This window comes from Nanorana parkeri, unplaced genomic scaffold (genome assembly GCF_000935625.1).
Source record: "Nanorana parkeri isolate BGI_ZX_2015 unplaced genomic scaffold, ASM93562v1 scaffold67, whole genome shotgun sequence".
NCBI classification, from domain to species: Eukaryota; Metazoa; Chordata; class Amphibia; order Anura; family Dicroglossidae; genus Nanorana; species Nanorana parkeri.
In genome coordinates this window covers 1,063,540-1,080,400 of record NW_017306335.1, presented here as the reverse complement: position 1 = coordinate 1,080,400, position 16,861 = coordinate 1,063,540, and the positions used below count along the sequence as shown (strand labels likewise).

General features: G+C 43.1%; 1 protein-coding gene across 1 annotated transcript in view; it reads left to right on the top strand.

Moving 5' to 3' along the window:
- Positions 1 to 16,861, top strand: part of LOC108804599 (sodium- and chloride-dependent betaine transporter-like) — a 33,360-nt gene that overhangs the window by 314 nt on the left and 16,185 nt on the right. The window contains exons 2-7 of the mRNA XM_018576422.1: positions 1,199 to 1,390; positions 2,727 to 2,861; positions 7,020 to 7,160; positions 8,926 to 9,007; positions 9,717 to 9,849; positions 13,810 to 13,944. Of these exons, the coding sequence (XP_018431924.1) occupies positions 1,199 to 1,390; positions 2,727 to 2,861; positions 7,020 to 7,160; positions 8,926 to 9,007; positions 9,717 to 9,849; positions 13,810 to 13,944 (818 nt within the window). The remainder of the gene's footprint in view (positions 1 to 1,198; positions 1,391 to 2,726; positions 2,862 to 7,019; positions 7,161 to 8,925; positions 9,008 to 9,716; positions 9,850 to 13,809; positions 13,945 to 16,861) is intronic.

The following is a 16,861-nucleotide window of genomic DNA, read 5'->3' as shown; positions in this document are numbered from 1 at the left end:
AGCAAAGTTGTTATAGTTTTTAGCCTGCAATCTTGGACAGTAAACCGAGATTGATTTGCACAATTTGAGAATGATAGTAAATCCGTCTCATAATCAGTCCCATAGATCCTGGTCACCGTTGCCTTACTGTGTGACAGAATTGATAAACGTTCCCCTGTGTGTTTTCTGTTATGTAACATTGTGGCCTTGGCTGGATTTCACACAAGGCCACCGAGACCCGACCTCAGGGCGGCAGGGAGTAGAGGGGCGGCAGGGGTGTGGAATTCCTAGACGCTCAGGACATGCAGTTCTGGGGGCTGGGCGGGTAGTTGTTTTCTACCTATAGCCCTGCTTTGAGCAAGCAGGGCCAAATGTAGAGCGGGGAAGCCGCTCGGAAACGTCCATTCTCCACTCTGCTCCATGTGAGCACTGAGACGGGAGAGCTGCACTCGCAGCCTTCCCATCTCAGCTGTCACATGAGTTCCAGCACAGTACTGTGCTAGAACAACTGTATTGGAAGTGTCAGGTCCAATAAAGAGAACCTGTCACCTCCTTGTTAGCTCCTGTGTGATAGCAATAAAGTTAAGTGAAAAAAATTAAATGAAAATGTAAAAAATTTATATAAAATAATAAAATAAATATAAATTAACAGTAAAGAAAATAATAAGAAATAATAATTTAAATAAAAAAGTGGTTAAAAATAATAAGATAAAAAATTATTTAAAAAAAAAGAAAAAGATAATAAGATAAATAAAAAAAGTGATAAAAAAGTTAAAAAAGAAAAAAAATTTAAAAAATGAAAACTAACCCTGCCATCTGATTGCCATTCTCCATTTGCGGGGGGTGGGGGAGCGCATTGAGGAACATCAATCCGGCCCTGATTGTGACAGCTCTCAACTCAGTTATCTTTGACAAGCCGTGTACTATGGCACCATCTGTCACACACATGGCACATCACCAAATAATTATCTACCATGGCCATCTACACTGGGCTTCAGCTTGTGGGGAGAAGAACCCCACAATTCAGATACGTGGGGGGTGCCGATGTGACCATGTTTCATGTTACGCCCTGATGTGCATGTAATATCTTTTGCCAAAATTTCAAGTACAGCGATGTAACAACTAAAAAAAGCAACACTGTGACCATTTGCATTTTTTGTTACTTGGTCAGAAGTGTTAATTTATAAGGATTACAATTGTCCGCGTTTCCTGTCTGTAGGTTCATCAGACAGAGCTCCGCCCATCGCTGTGGGCGTCAAGCAGCTGACATATATAGAGGATCAGCAGCCGGAGCTAAATGCTCGCGGTCAATGGGCGAGCAAGGCGGAGTTCATTTTGTCCGTGGTGGGTGGAATCATCGGGCTGGGGAATATCTGGAGATTCCCATATCTGTGCTATAAAAATGGCGGAGGTGAGGCGTTCACTTGTATCTGTTTTTATATACAAACTAAGCAAAAGAAATAAGAAAAAGTTATCAGACTTTGTAAAATTTGAGGAATGGTGTTACCCGTTCTAACCTGGCTGTTCCATGTGCTGACCCATGAGCCCCTTAAGCTGGCCATACACCTATAGATTATCTGCAGACTTTCTATGGTCAGATGGAAAAAGTGCAACAGATTCCTCCACCTACGCTACACTGTGTGGATGGAGGAATCCCCCACTGGGCCAAACTTCAGTATCTTGCTAGTCGGCCCCACTGGCTGTCAAATTATCTGACCAATGCCTGCATCTAATAAGATTGTTCAGGTATTTTGAGAGCCAGCGCGGCCGACTAGCAAGATACTGAAGCTGTTGCACTTTTTCCATCTGACCGTAGAAAGTCTGCAGATAATCTATAGGTGTATGGCCAGCTTTATACAGCCCTGGGAAGCTCCGCCCCAAAAACAAAGTCCACCATAGCACCATTGAACACTGATAAGGAACTTGGCATCAAACAGTCTGAAGAGCAAAGGGCTGTAAATCCCTGAATGTTTTCACACTTTAGTAAGAGGAAAGAAATTAACTCCTGCACAACCTCTTTAAAGTTGAACTCCTGGCAAATATAAAAGACACAAATGAATGCAGCTTTGTAAGCATTAGTACATCATTCAATTTATTTTTATATGCAAGCAGTGTATGTACCTGAATGGGACTTAATATCAGACTCTTCCAGTCCCTGTACAGTAGAACTCAGACTGGGAGAGGAAGAAGCTAAACAAGGAGCCAATGAATTCATGTACTGATAGGTAGCATGCTGATAGGAAGAGAGAGCAAATTGACAAAGTGATGAGCTCATTGCTGTGCTGCTTACAGGCATGTCCAGGCATGGGCTCAGAGGTGGGTCCATAACAGTTTAGAGGAAGTGGTTTTAATTATGCTGGACATCATTTAGCTTTGAAGACTGAGGACATCTAGTGGTGAAATAAAGTGCTGTTGGGTACAGCTCTGGACTAGAGATCAGTATTGCAGCAAAAGCTGCTGATATGTTTGATCCTTTAATTGGCTAATAATTTCTTCAGATTTACTATCTGCTTGTAGTACAGACCTGTGTCTGTGCTTTGCTGCTCCTCTCATCCCAAAGCAACTCTGTGGGATAGTAGTGACATAAAATGTCATTACTTTAAAATCCTGCCATGTTACATTTGTCAGAAAGTTGGCACTCACTGTAAAAAAGAAAAGAAAACTAAATGAAAATATAATCTAAATTTTAAATTCATATTTCTCCATACTGTGCAGTTTATAATGAGTATTGTATATATTCAACACAGGGGCATTCCTCATCCCATACGTCATTTTCATGGTCACCTGTGGAGTTCCCATCTTCTTCCTTGAGATCGCATTGGGGCAGTATACCACACAAGGGCCGGTCACTGCCTGGACAAAAATATGCCCCCTCTTCTCTGGTAAGCGCGGGACAAATAAAACCTCCACATGAATACAAAAATATACACTTAGGTCATTATTCCTAATTATTAATCACAATAGATGATCAAATTGTGCACTGTGAAGTCACTTCATCTCCTGTCCTGTAGACACAACAGGAAGTGAGAGGAAATTCCCCCTAGGCAGTTGTCACCAGAAGAAGTGTCCCCACTATAGGATTTCCGTTATATTCCTGTTCTGGTGACAATAATAACAATTATTTTTTACATTTTCAGCTGTGGTGATAATGGTGACCAGTACATAGAGAGCGCTTAATATCGCTAAAGACACTAACAGTAATTAAAACTTGACAGGGGTTCTTAGCCTTGCATACACCATCCAAAACTAAAAAAAAACGTTTTGGCTTTAGATAGACTTATCCATGATATATACTCTTAAGCAGTGGCGTAACAATCACCATAGCGACCAAGGCGGCCGCTATGGGGCCTGGGGGACAGGGGGGCCCAGGCCAGGACATTCCTGATGCCCTGCAGGCCGCCTGGGTCGCTATGGCGTCTCATGCTGCTGGCTGTCACTGGCGGCTCTGAAGAGAAATGTGCCGCTGTTCAGATCACTGACAGTGATCTGTGCAGCGGTGCATTCCTCTCCACAGCCGCTGCTAAATCAGTGAGAGCCAGCAGCGGCGTTGGAGAAGGCTGGACCCAGCAGTGGAGGAGGCGGGGCCCGGCAACGGGGGAGGGGGCGGGCCCGGCGACGGGCGGAGGAGGCGGGGCTCATCACAGACGGTGGAGGAAGAGAAGAGGAGGCAGACAGGTAAGAAGTGTGACCAGCCCACCTGAGTGTGACCCTGCAGAGCCCACCTTAGAGAGTCTATGGTGGGCTCTGCAGGGTCGCCCTCAGGTGGGCTGTTTGGGATCTCAATTGGGCTCTGCAAGGGGTGTAACTAGAGATCAAAGGGTCCCCATACAAAAGTTTGCTTTGGGGCCCTGTGATTTCTAGTTACGCCCAGGGCCGTCTTTAACGCAGGGCAAAAGGGGCAGCTGCCCAGGGCCCAATCATTGTTGTGGGGCCCAAAGCAGCTGCCCCTTCAGCCCACATAAGATAAACACATGCAGGGCTGGCAGCTTCACCTGTGTAGGCAATGGGGCTTGCACCAGCCCTGCCCCCTGTCTGTGTACACAGCATCGGTGCTCTACAGACAGGAGGCTACATACAGCAGCGTAGACGTGGCTCTGGGCTCTGCCCACTATCAACTCAGCCCCGCCCCCTGCTTTCCATACTCTGCTCTCCTGTGTTGTCTGAGGCCCTGCTGGGAGCCCACACCGTGCCCTGAGATGTTACTGTGCCCTGGGGGGGAGGGGGAGGCCCAAGAAATTGTTTGCCCAGGGTCCAATCAATATTAAAGACGGCCCTGGTTACGCCCCTGCTCTTAAGTGTGTGTGTGTGTGTGTTTGTGTGTGTGTGTATATACAGTCATCCCTGGTATTTGTCTGGGCTATGAAATATGGGACTATTGTGTCTACAGTAACTTGCAGTTGCTGATGACACCAAATGAAAACACATTTCTATTTTCTGGGACAATCAAGGGATCATTTTGGTCTTTTTTGTCCCAAATTTTTTTAATGTTTTTTTTAAAGACAAGAAGAAAAATTGAACTTTCTTTTGGTTTTACAGGTGGTAGTTTAAACCACTTTTCATCAGACTTCCTAGAGTCCTTCCCCACTAGACACAGAGGATGCATGTAGCTGTTGGGACTTGCTATTAGTTTGCCAAATTCATGATCAGTGCAGTCTGCAGCCTTTTCAGCACTGAGTGACATAAACATGTTTCATGGTCAGTGCTTGTTAAACTTTAAACCAAAATTGATAAATTTTAGTTAACTAAGGCTCTCTGAAGCCATTCATTACAATATATTTTTTTTTTTTTTTTTTTAAACAGCTGTTGCTGACCAACCCTGGAAGTGGAAAAAAGGTTTCGTGGGTTAGTCACAAAGCTGCCGAAGGCAGCCGAGTGACTAACCCAACCGAAGTGAAGTGAGCTGAACACTGTTCGGCTATTCACTTCAATCTTGTACGGCTCTGCATGTTCGGCTGAGCCGAAGTACAGAAGTACAGAAGAAGTTTGAGCCAACCCAAAATCCAAAAATAGCAAAATTAGAAGATAAATGAAAATGTTTTTAAAAAAAGGAAAAAAAAAATGTTTAAAGCGTCGCACGCTGACCCGACCGCATGCTTCGGGCTACCGCCGCATAATGAAGCATCTGACAGATGGCGGCAAAAGAATACCAGTAGGGCGGAGCGTTTCGTCCGTTCGCTGCAGCAAAGTGACACTTGAGGGGATTTTTTTTTTTTCTCAAATGTCACTTTGCTGCAACGAGATGTCGTCCAACAAACGGAATTTCGTACAGGCTACCGCTAACGAAATAAAATATCGGAAATTCGGATTCGTTTGCATTAGTTAAATCTGTAATTCGGAATTCGGATACATCCGAATCTCCGAATTTCCGTCCGAATTTCGATTCGGAACGAAACAAATCACACATGTCTACAGTATAATACCTTATGTTCATTTCTGCATTTGTACATTGATTTTATATGGTGCTGCTTGAAATTGGGTAAAAGCTGTATGGAAACCGCATGAACGGTCGCCATAGCAATCTATGGGATTGTTCATGTCGATGGATCCGAACCGCCCCGGTGTGAACAGAGCCTTACACCCTCATGGCACCACAGTATGAATCAGTGGCTTTTTCACTGTTTGTGTTTGGTATAGATGGTTCAGTGCTCAAGCTGCTACAGATTGGTCTAGAGAAGGCATGGTATTTTATGGAGGTATCTTAGTATTAGGGGATAAAAGGTTGGGGTTCGGTTAAGGTTATAGTTAGGGTCAAGGTTTAGGGTGATAAGGTTGGGATTACATTTTAGAGGGTTAAAGCTTAAAGCGTATTCAAAGCTGAAGTTGAGGTAGTCCCAAGTGTGAAGGTAAGTCCATACTGTGGAGCACAATGGCTCTGGCTAGGTGCCTTTTAAAACCAATGGAAGGTGTAAAATAAAGAGATCCACACCAAAAGTATAGGAGATGAACAGCTCCTGAAGCATGCTTTTGGTTTAAAGGAGTCAATTTATTCTAGAGTAGATGTAAACCTATATTAACCACTAAAAGTCTACCTAAACCAGCAATTGAAGCCCTGATGAAGTGGGAACTATATATCCCTAAAATGAGTTAGCATGATGTCTGTTATAATTGGGATTGTGTAATGGAATAAATATACATGAACTCCTATATCTTTGGTGTGGTGCTTTTATTCGTCTTCTGCCTTTCAGGTCTTTAATGATGTCCCTGGAGGGAAGATTCAGCATTTGTACTCAATCATATCCTTATCATATGAGGGCAGATCGGCATCACAGATGGTATGTGCAGGAGAACCGATCTGCCCTGGAACAGCTGATCAGTCTTGAAATGTCATTGCTGTCGGACTTTGTGAAACATCAGATCGCACTCACAAAGTTGGATAGAAGTGAGATTTCAGGACCGATCAGCTGTTTCAGGGCAGATCGCCCATTTTTTACCGCAGAAAAAATGGCGTGATTACGTTAAAATGTGTGACCACGTCACCAGTCAAACATTCCACCGCTGAAAAACTGGGCGGGATTATGTTAAAATGTGTGACCACGTCACCGGTCACACATTCTAACGCAGTCACAAACTTTGATAGAACACCAGAATACAAGGGATCGCATATATATAGTCTCCATGCATTCTGGGGCGGGAGGGGGAACGCCCGCAGTACGATCGGCCGCACAGGAACGCATCGTAATAAAATGCCATGCGTTCCAGTGATTTTTTGCCATCCCACCGCACTGGAACGCAGGGCATTTTATTACCTTGCGTTCCTGTGCGCCCGATCGTACTGCAGGCGGGGGTCGTGTCTACAGTGCCATTGACTTGCCATGGCACTGCAGATGCCCCCTCCCCAGAACGTAAGAAGACACTACATATGCGATCCCTTGAGTTCGGGGCACAGGACATTGCGGTAGACGTGCGGGCTGGTGGAAACAAGCCCTAACCCCTATGATGCAACAGGAGTGGATACAAAACATGTGATGTCAGGCACTGACTGCATAGTCTGCAACCCCTCAAACTACAAATAATGAATTGGAATTTCGCTTCTCCCGCAGGTATCGGATATGGGGCGATGGTGATGTCTTTCTTAGCCAATATTTACTACATTGTGATCTTGGCCTGGGCGTTCTTCTATCTATTTAACTCCTTCACAGCCACATTACCCTGGGCATCCTGCAACAACACCTGGAACACAGGTAAAGGGTAGAATCAGCATCTACTATCTAAAAAGGTCCACTGGCAATCTGTTAGTAAAAGAAAGGATCTGCCATTGCCATTGTTTCCGGGGGCACCTTTTACAGTTTAACAGCACATTTTACTACTTAGCAGATTCAAATTGGTTTTTGCACTGAATCGATGTAACATTTTTTGGTGTGTCTCCAACTCCAAATTTCTTAAAACCTTGAACTATGGCTCAGAACATGTACTTAAAGGTTTTTTTTTCAATCCCTAACAATTATCTTCTCTTATTTGGTCACTTTTGGCCAATTACCAGTCAAAAATGTTCCCCTACCCCCCTCTAACCCATTATGAAAGGGTATGTTTTTCTGACGTGGTGAAGCAAGATACATTCCCACAAGGGTCAACATACATCTGCAGTCTCCTCGTACAATCTCTGTATAATCAACTTTAGATTTACAAAAACTATGTAATAAGAGGCCAACCTAAACCCTGATCAATTTGTGTCCAACCAGGAGATTGTACAATCTGATGGTAATGTGTGTGTGGTGAGTCTAAGTCCCCCAGCTCCCTTACCCCTGCCATTTCTGGGGCTGGGGAACACTAATCCAGCACTGTAGATGCACTCAAGACCACCAGTCCCCTCATGCACACTTGTCTTCTGGATTGTGAGAGGACCATGTCGCTGGACAGCCAATAATAATGGTCCTGAAGAAGGACCCCACTGGAAGTAAGCAAAAGAAGAGAGAAGAACAGGGACCTGAGCATCACAAGTCAGTAGAGACATCAGAAACAGAGACATCAATTCTGGTGATCAGTTAGAGGGGGTGCGAGGGGAATTATGTTTATCCTGGAGATGTTCTACCATTGAAACCATTTTGTTATATCTGTTCACTTTCCATAAGTTCAAATTAAAGAATACCTGTTCTTCCTGCCAGAAATCTTGTGAGCTTATTGTGGTCTTTGCCTGTACTGAACTCATATCAGTTAGGCCCCATTCACACTGAGCGACATGAAAATTGCGCGATTTTGAGCAATATTGCGCGCAACGAGTGATATTGAGCAACTTGTCGCGCGACATTGCGCAACTTTTTCCTATTGGGCTGTATGCAATCAGGAGCAAAATCGCTCGAAATCGCTTGAAAAAAGGGTCATGTAGGAGCGACAAGCTACCAGCGATGAGCTACAAGCGATATTGAGCGACGAGATGTGAACAGCTCCATTGAAATGGATTGGAGAAGATACATAGAGCGATATCGTGTGGAAATATGAGCGATATCGCTGCAAAAAATAAATCGCTCAGTGTGAATGGCGCCTTATAGTGCTGCCAGTTGTTTCTGTGGACTACAAAACACTTTTCTCCCCGTGTTATGGGGAAGAGCAGAGGGGGATTCATTAGTCCCATCTTAGGTGACAACGCTAAAGAACATCCCCCATGTAATGAAAATGAGTAGAGGGGGAGGGTTCTGTAGTCCTAACCTAGGGAGACGGTGCTGCTCCTCCATAGATATAGTATGATGAGTGAGCATTATCACCCCAGGACAAAAAATGTGTTACTGCCAAGATTATGAGGTGAAAATAAGGAAAAGAAAACTGAAAAAAGAGAACTAATGCAGCCATCATATCTAAGAACTGGTAAGCTTCCATATATGTCATTTTTGTTATTGGGTTTATATACACTTTTGGTTTAGGAAATTGTTATTTTAGTCTCGTTACTTCCTAAAATACATACTGAATAGCTCATCTGCATAACTTCCACATTTCATAAAACTTCTTCTGCAGAAAACTGTGTGGAGTTTGTTAACCGGGCAGAAAACTGGACTCGGAACAGCAGTCAGACCAGTCCAGAGGTGGAATTCTGGGAGTAAGTAGATGAGAAGAGTCAAAAATTCTGTATACTAATAATTTACAAGAACCCTTTAAATTATATTGTCTATATACAGGAGCCTGGTGTATTCTTGCCTCTGTGTAGGAGCTTTCTGTAATGAAGACCAGTCACTGCTGCTCTTTCTCCTTGTGCAGGGTAATTGGTCCTGTATCCACCCCCTCCTATAGTTTTCTGCAGGCAGCTGCTAGTGGGTGTAGCATACTGAGTCCCTCCCACAGCTCTGCTCTCTGCACCGGGGGGAGGCACAGCCAGGGTCCAGAGCTGCAGGAAGAAATGGGGGCGGCACAGCCTGCAGCTTCTCCTCTGGATCCCCGCTGCTCTCCCCCGCCTGTATGGGCCCATTTTAAACGTTAAAATTTTTTTTGTATTTTTACCCCCAAACGCATCAAAAACCCATCAAAAACGCATCTAAAAGACTAGCGTGCATGTGCAGAAACCTGACCGGATCTGCTCTGCATTTGGTGTGAACAAGGCCTAAGCGTTAGATATTCTTAGAATATAACCCCTAACTGAATTACATCTAGTCTGCTAAAACACTGTCAATCAAACAATTCACATGGTGGTTTTTTTCTTTATTAAAATACTTTTGAATTATTATTTTTTACTGTTTATTCATCTGCTGTTGCTTCTCAGTGGAAACCCAACTCATGCTGATGTTGTATGAAATTGGTCTTGTATCATTTAGGAGGAGAACCCTGGGCATATCAGAGGGCATTCACCAACTTGGATCTATCCGCTGGGAGCTGGCGCTGTGTCTCCTCCTCGCCTGGATCATATGCTATTTCTGTATTTGGAAGGGGGTCAAATCCACTGGGAAGGTGAGACCACACACCATGTGACCCTTTCTCTCTGACTAAGAAGATCCATTCCACCAAAATTTGAAGTTTATATATGTATACATGTATACCATGCTACTCTTAAAGGCAGAACTGCACACAGTTTCCAACCAAAGTCCAAGTATTACAAGGCTTTATGATGAGTTGGACTTAAAGCAGCCAATAAGCCCTACAGTAAACCAGTGCAAAGCACAAAAAAGGCTTCTTAAAAATATCATCACTATTCCAAAATAACAAAGCATTTTTGGAATTGGTGATGGAAGTGAGACCCACAGAAGCTTTTGTATAAGGCTGGAACCACACTTGTCTGTTTTTGGCATATGCATTTTACATTAATGGTTACATCAAGGTCAATGCCTGAAAATGCAACGTTTTACATTACCTTACGTTCTGGGGAGGGAGGGGGCATCTGCAGTGCCATGGCAAGTCAATGGCACTGCAGACACGACCCCCGCCTGCAGTACGATCGGGCGCACAGGAGCGCAAGGTAATAAAATCAACATGCTTTATGGTATTCATACGCATTTTCATTACACGTGTTTTATTGTGTTTCCATTGATTTTAATGCAAACTGCATGTGCCAAAAATGGACAACTGTGGTTCCACCCTTAAAAGCTCTGCTAGGGTTCAACATGTCCAAAAATACACTAATGTTAAAAATGTAATCTGAATAATATGTCCTCGGCATATAGAGCCCAAAGGGATAAACTTATGGCACATTGGGATCAATTTACAAAGCTCAGCGTTATTAGAGTAGAAGTTAATTTATCTATCCTTATTTTACCACTCTTTATTTTACAGGCTGAAACATGCAATTCACAAAAGCCGGAATCATGAATGCACACGCAGTTTAACGTTCCTTAAAGGAGAACTATGAGGTGAGTGTTTTTCTCTCACCTCATAGTTCTAGCCGACCTGTGACAATGAGACTGTCATAGGTCGGCTCAGTAGATCGGGAGGTGAGCGAACACATACCGGCGTTCGCTCACCTCTCGATCCTGTCACGGCTCTCTGCCGTGACAGGGGAGGGGCTGAATTCCCCTCTCCCCGCTCTGATCCGCCAGCGCTGACTGGCGGAACGGACGGGGGAGGGTGCGGATACAGCTGGCTCTGCCTCTAGATAGGCAGAGCCAGCTGTCAGTCACGCAGCTGGGCGGATCCCGGCATAATTGTCGGGATCCGCTTCAGCTGCGGCGTCTCAGTATACCGCGAGCTGCAGCTCACGGTATACTGCGGCGTCTCCTAAGTATGACGGGAGGACGCTAGTTTGTGTCCTCCCTTTACCCTAAGGAGAACTATGGGCAAAAGCCTTAACCCCCATAGTTCTCCTTTAAGCAAGTGATATTTTAACATCACAGACTTTATTTTATCTATTACTAAAATAACGTTTTGGGTGTTATTTTAACACTTTCACAATTTTGGTAGCAGAAGGGCTGGAGCAGATTCCTAAATGACTGTTACTTTCACTTTCACCACACAAAAGGATTTCACATATAAGGAAGGAATATATTCCATATTCACCACATTCACCACATGCATACTAATTTTAAATTTGGTAGAGAAGAAATCATATAGAAATAACAATAAAAAAAATTCTGAACGGAATGAATATATGAAACATTAGATTTATTTAGATCTACATCTCTTGACAATCAGACAGTGTAGGGAGGGCAAGCAATTCTCCTTACCACCTATAAAGCCTGTCTTGATATTAAATATGTTGCATGGAACAATCCACTTGCTCTACAACCCCACTGAAGGGAGTCCAGGGACATTTGATTTTTGGTGTCATGTGAGATTTCCCACTAACCTCTAACTGTAAAAAATCATCTACATTTGTAGAAGGATAAAAACTGTAGAAATTACAACTACATGCCACCTTCTTCTTCTGTAAGCAAAAGCATTAAGCCATGTGAAAATGAAAAAAAAGGTTTAATTTCTATCTACCTCACGTCATCTCAGCGCAACAAGCATCTGATAACTCCTGAAATCTGTCATAACGCCACCCTGAAGGAGGTGATAAATCTACGTCTCAATAACGAGTGATAAAAGGACGTTTTGTGAATTGCATTTCAAGCATATTTTATCACTCCAGTTGTTAAAATAACGTCTGAATAGTTAAAATAACGTCTGAATAGTTAAAATAACATCTGAATAGTTAATTTACCACTTCTTAAAAATAAGAAGCGTTATTGAGTTTTGTGAATTGACTACCTTTACACAGCAACTATACAGTATAACAAGCGATATCAATGAAATAATGGCCGAAATGAAGAAAATAAGCTTTGTGAATTGACCCCTCTGTGTTCTGCTTCCCTCACCTCGATCTGTAATGCATTTATTTAACACTATACTTATATGATATCCATAGCAGTTGGTCTTATGACAAAGAAGATTACAATATGCTGCATGGATAGAATATAAGTGTAAACCTTGTATTACGATCAGATAAAAAGAATCACAAGAGAAATGGATTATAAAAATCTGATGCCCTTGTCAGTCTTAAAGAAAAAATTACTTTTTAAAAAGAGGTCTTTAGCTTTGCTGGTGCTTCACATACAGAGTCCCTTTCAAGGTAAAATGGACATTCATCGCACATAGAAGAACAATAAAGTTTTGCTTACAATGTCAAGGGAGAAGGATACAGGAAAAAGAGGAAGAAAGAGAGAGGAAGAAAGAGAGAGAGAGAGAGAGACACTGGTGGGGAAACAAGAATATCAATATGCCACAATACACTACATGGCCAAAAGTATGCCGACCCCCCTTCCTCCGAATGATGGAGTTCAGGTGGTGCCAGTGGGGAGTCCTGTTTACATTACAGCACAGGCGGACAATTAAGACAATTGTGCCCTTCCATCCTTGTTAAAATAGTTTGGTGAAGGTCCTTTTCTGTTCCAGCATGACTGTGCCCCTGAATACAAAACCAGCTTCATAGAGACATGGTGTGACCAGTTTGGGGTGGAGGAACTTGAGTGTCCTACACAGAACCCTGACCTCAACCCTATTGAACACCTCTGGGATGAGTTGGAAAGCCAATTGCAATCCATGTCTTCTCATCCAAAATCAGTACCTGACCTCACGAATTGGAACAAATGCCCACAGGCACACTCAAAAATCTTGTAGAAAGCCTTCCCAGAAGAATGGAAGCTGCTATACAGAGATAGGCCAACTCCATAATAATGGCCATGGTGTTATCAATTGGATGTCCAATAAACTCATATAGGTGCGATGGTCAGATTTCTACTTACTTCTGGCAATATATTGAATATTAACTAGTAAAACAGTTACAAGACAATATTCACAGTATATCCTGAGAGGATTCCTTTAAACATTTAAACATTCTAGTGTAGAATTACAGTTGTTGGGAAGTGTAACATACAACGTGGTCAATATTACAAGGCAACATTGTAATATACTTAAAGTGACATTAAAGTCTAAATTTGGTTTCCCTCCCCCAATGTTAATATTAGCACTTACCTTAAATGATGTCTCTTAATCCGATCTTTTTCTTTCCTGATGTATTCATCTGTCCCTCCAGCGGTGCGGCGGCTCTCCGACCCAGCGCTTACTCCTCTGTCCCTGCAGGCACTTCAGATCCAGCGGTGTCTGCATGCGGGTGCACGCGTCCATAGACTTACCTTGCGTCTCTGCTCGTCTCCCGGCCGAAAATCCGAACTGCGCATGCGCCCGCCCCAAGATGCTTTGCGGCCGCTCGAGCAGTTTCGGATTCTCGAGCGGGAGCGCGCAGCGATAACACGGTAAGTTTAAACCTAGTTAAAGCGTTTTTTTTTTTTTTTTTACTTTTTGTCTATATCTACTGCTTGCAAGCAGTAGATATAGGCAAAAAAAATGGAGGGTTTAGAACCCCTTTAAGAAAGAGATCTTTGATAATAGAACATTATTACTATGTCTTACTTGTCTACTTCCAATGTCTATGGACAGGTTGTGTATTTCACCTCCACCTTCCCCTATGTTATGCTGTTTATCCTGCTTATTCGAGGAGCCACTCTCCCCGGAGCGTACGATGGGATAATGTTCTATTTATACCCAGAGCTTTCTCGGCTCAAGGACCCCCAGGTGAGATGCAAACATGTTTCTTTATACGAAATTTACAGTCTTTTCGATATCCTAAGATATCAACATGATACAAATAACAATATGAATGAGTGTTAAAATGTGTCTATGAAGGTTCTCATTCATCCAGGTCATGGTATATCTGTAAAAAATAAGTCAAGGAAACTGGACTTGCTGTATTTTTCTTGAAGACGTTTTACTGGTCACCCAACCAGCTTTCTCAATTCATTATTCATTATTTTGGCCATAAATATGGTGAATGTTGTTCCAATCCACATAATCTGTTAGTCACATCCAGGTGTTGATTGCATTTGCATAATTGGAGATTGGTGTTAATAACCTGCCCAGAGAGAATTGTTAAAACAGCATTGTATGTGGCAGTCTGGATACCCGCAAGTTTTAAGGGCCCACTTGTGGTGTTTGAATTCCTTCATCTTGGCCTCTGTTCTGGTGGGAATTTTCTCTGCCCGGTGGTGTAGAGTCCTGATGACTCCCAGTTTGTGGTCTAGTCTGGTCCGTGTGTGTTGGTTTTCAGTAGACCTCTATTTCCAGCTTCCTTTCCTCTTCTACTTTTACTAAACAGTACAAGAAAGCCAGTTTGTTGTTTTGCATATCTTCCTGTGTAAACTTGATGTTATGATTTACTGAGTCGATATGGTCAGTGAAAGCCTGTAACTCTTGTTTGTGAATCTTGACCCAAGTGTCATCCACATATCTGAACCAATGACTAAGTGTTATTTCCTTGAAGGTGGACAGGGCCTTGCTTTCTGCTTCCTCTGTGTACAGGTTGGCTACAATAGGTGAAACTGGCGATCCCATGTTTCTGCCTGTAGAAAATATCTTTGTACTTGAAAAAGGTGGTACTCAGGCAAAGGTCCAATAAAGAACACACTTGATCTGGGTTAAGTTCTGCTCTGCTGTCTAGGGTGTTGTCTAGTAGCAACTGTTTTCTCACTGTCCCAATTGCCTCTGTGGTGGGTATGCAGGTGAAGAGGGATGTGACATCATAGGATACCATTGTTTCTTCTCTGCCCAATATTAAGTTCTTGATTTTGGTTGTGAAATCTTGAGAGTTCTGTATGTGGTGTTGTGTATTTCCAACCAAAGGGGCGAGGACTCTGGCTAAGTATTTTGCCACGTTATAAGTCACAGAGTTTATGCTGCTGTCAATTGGCCTGAGAGGGGTCCCATACTTATGTATCTTCAGAAGTCCATATATACACAGAAGGGCTTCACCAGGGTAGAGGCAATGATACATAGCCCGATCAATGGCTTTGTTCTTTTCCAGCTGTTGTAGTAGATTTATAGCTTTCTTCTTGTAACCACTGGTTGGGTCCCTTCTTAGGGATTCATATGTGTTGTTATCATTCAGAAGTGCAGTCACCTTGTCATCGTAGTCAGATGTATTAAGTACAGCTGTGCATCTTCCTTTATCAGCAGGCAGGATGGTGATGGTCATCTTTTTCAGGGATGTGACCGCCCTCCTTTCTTCTGTAGTCAGGTTTGACGGAGGTGGTTTGGCACTGGCCAGGGCTGCAGACACTTTTAGGCGAAGTTGTTCAGCCTCACCCTGTGGCACTTTGTTACTGTGGATTGAGGCCTCAGTAGCTGAGATAATATCCACAACAGGGATGGTTCTGGGTGTGATTGCGAAATTATGAAATTATTATGAGCTTCAATTATGCAATGCATGTGACTAACAGATTATGTGGATTGGAACAACATTCACCATATTTATTCCCAGATAATTTTTGTAGAAGTCATTCTGAATTGAGAAAGCTGGGTGGATGAGCAGTGAAACGTCTTCAAGTTGCCTTGACTTATTTTTTTTACAGATATGAGTGTTAAAATAATGCCTTGATTCTATGTATAATTTCTCTTTATGCCTGTAAATACGGCTCATATTTGCTCATTACATACTCAGGCCCTGCTTCCTACTTTGCAGCACTTTACAAATGTTATCTATGAGCCAGCTGGCTCATTGAAAACAATGCACTCCCCATGTTTCTAATATCCAATCTCAACACCCGTTAAAGCTAAAGTAAACTGCTATGTGAAGGCTGGGTTTGGGCCCTAATATGCAGGTATGCACAGCACGCTTGCACATTAGGGCACATTTCCTTTACAAGTGTGCACTCCTACAATGCTCTCGGATTGATCTTCGGTCCTGCCCACTCTGTGCCCCTGCCACCTACATCCTCTTTGGCATCCTCTTTGGTCATTCGGTGGCCACTGATGATGAAACACCGCTTGGCATTCACAGCATCTTGGAAATCCTGTAAATGGGCTGAGTATGTACACTGCATGGTGCATGCATCCCACAGTGTACACAAAAAATAAAACAATCTCTTGGTAAGAGAGGAAGAATTTGTTTGCATCTCTTCTGCCCAAAATCCTATCTCCCAGCAGTTTATTATTTGTGTGAGACAGTTTTATGTGGCTTTCGCCGCTCCCTCTAGTGGCCACTTTACAAATCTCTATATTCAACACAATATTAGAAATGTAGAAGAGCAAGCATTTAAAGAACAACTCTGTGTAAAAATTTCCCTAACCATTGCAGTGGGGCTACCGTCGATCTGCAAGGGTTAAGGGCTCATTTTTGCCTAGGTTCAAAAACAACAAAGTTATACCTTGGAGCTGGCCGGCTGTGACAGCGCTCCCTCCTGCCTGTCTCTTCCTCCACCGCAGTCATTGTAAGTCCCTTGATGAACCTAGACAAAAATGATCACTTAACCCTTGCAGTGCAGGGGTAGCCAAGGATTAAGGACATTTTTACTACCCGGAATTCTGCTTTAAAAGTGTGGCTATGTTTTACATCACCTTTGCTGGAAATAGCACACAAACATTACACATCCTTGGAGCTTAACTCTACCTTGCCCCAATTTCCAGCCTCCCCCCGACCTACATACTGTATGTATAT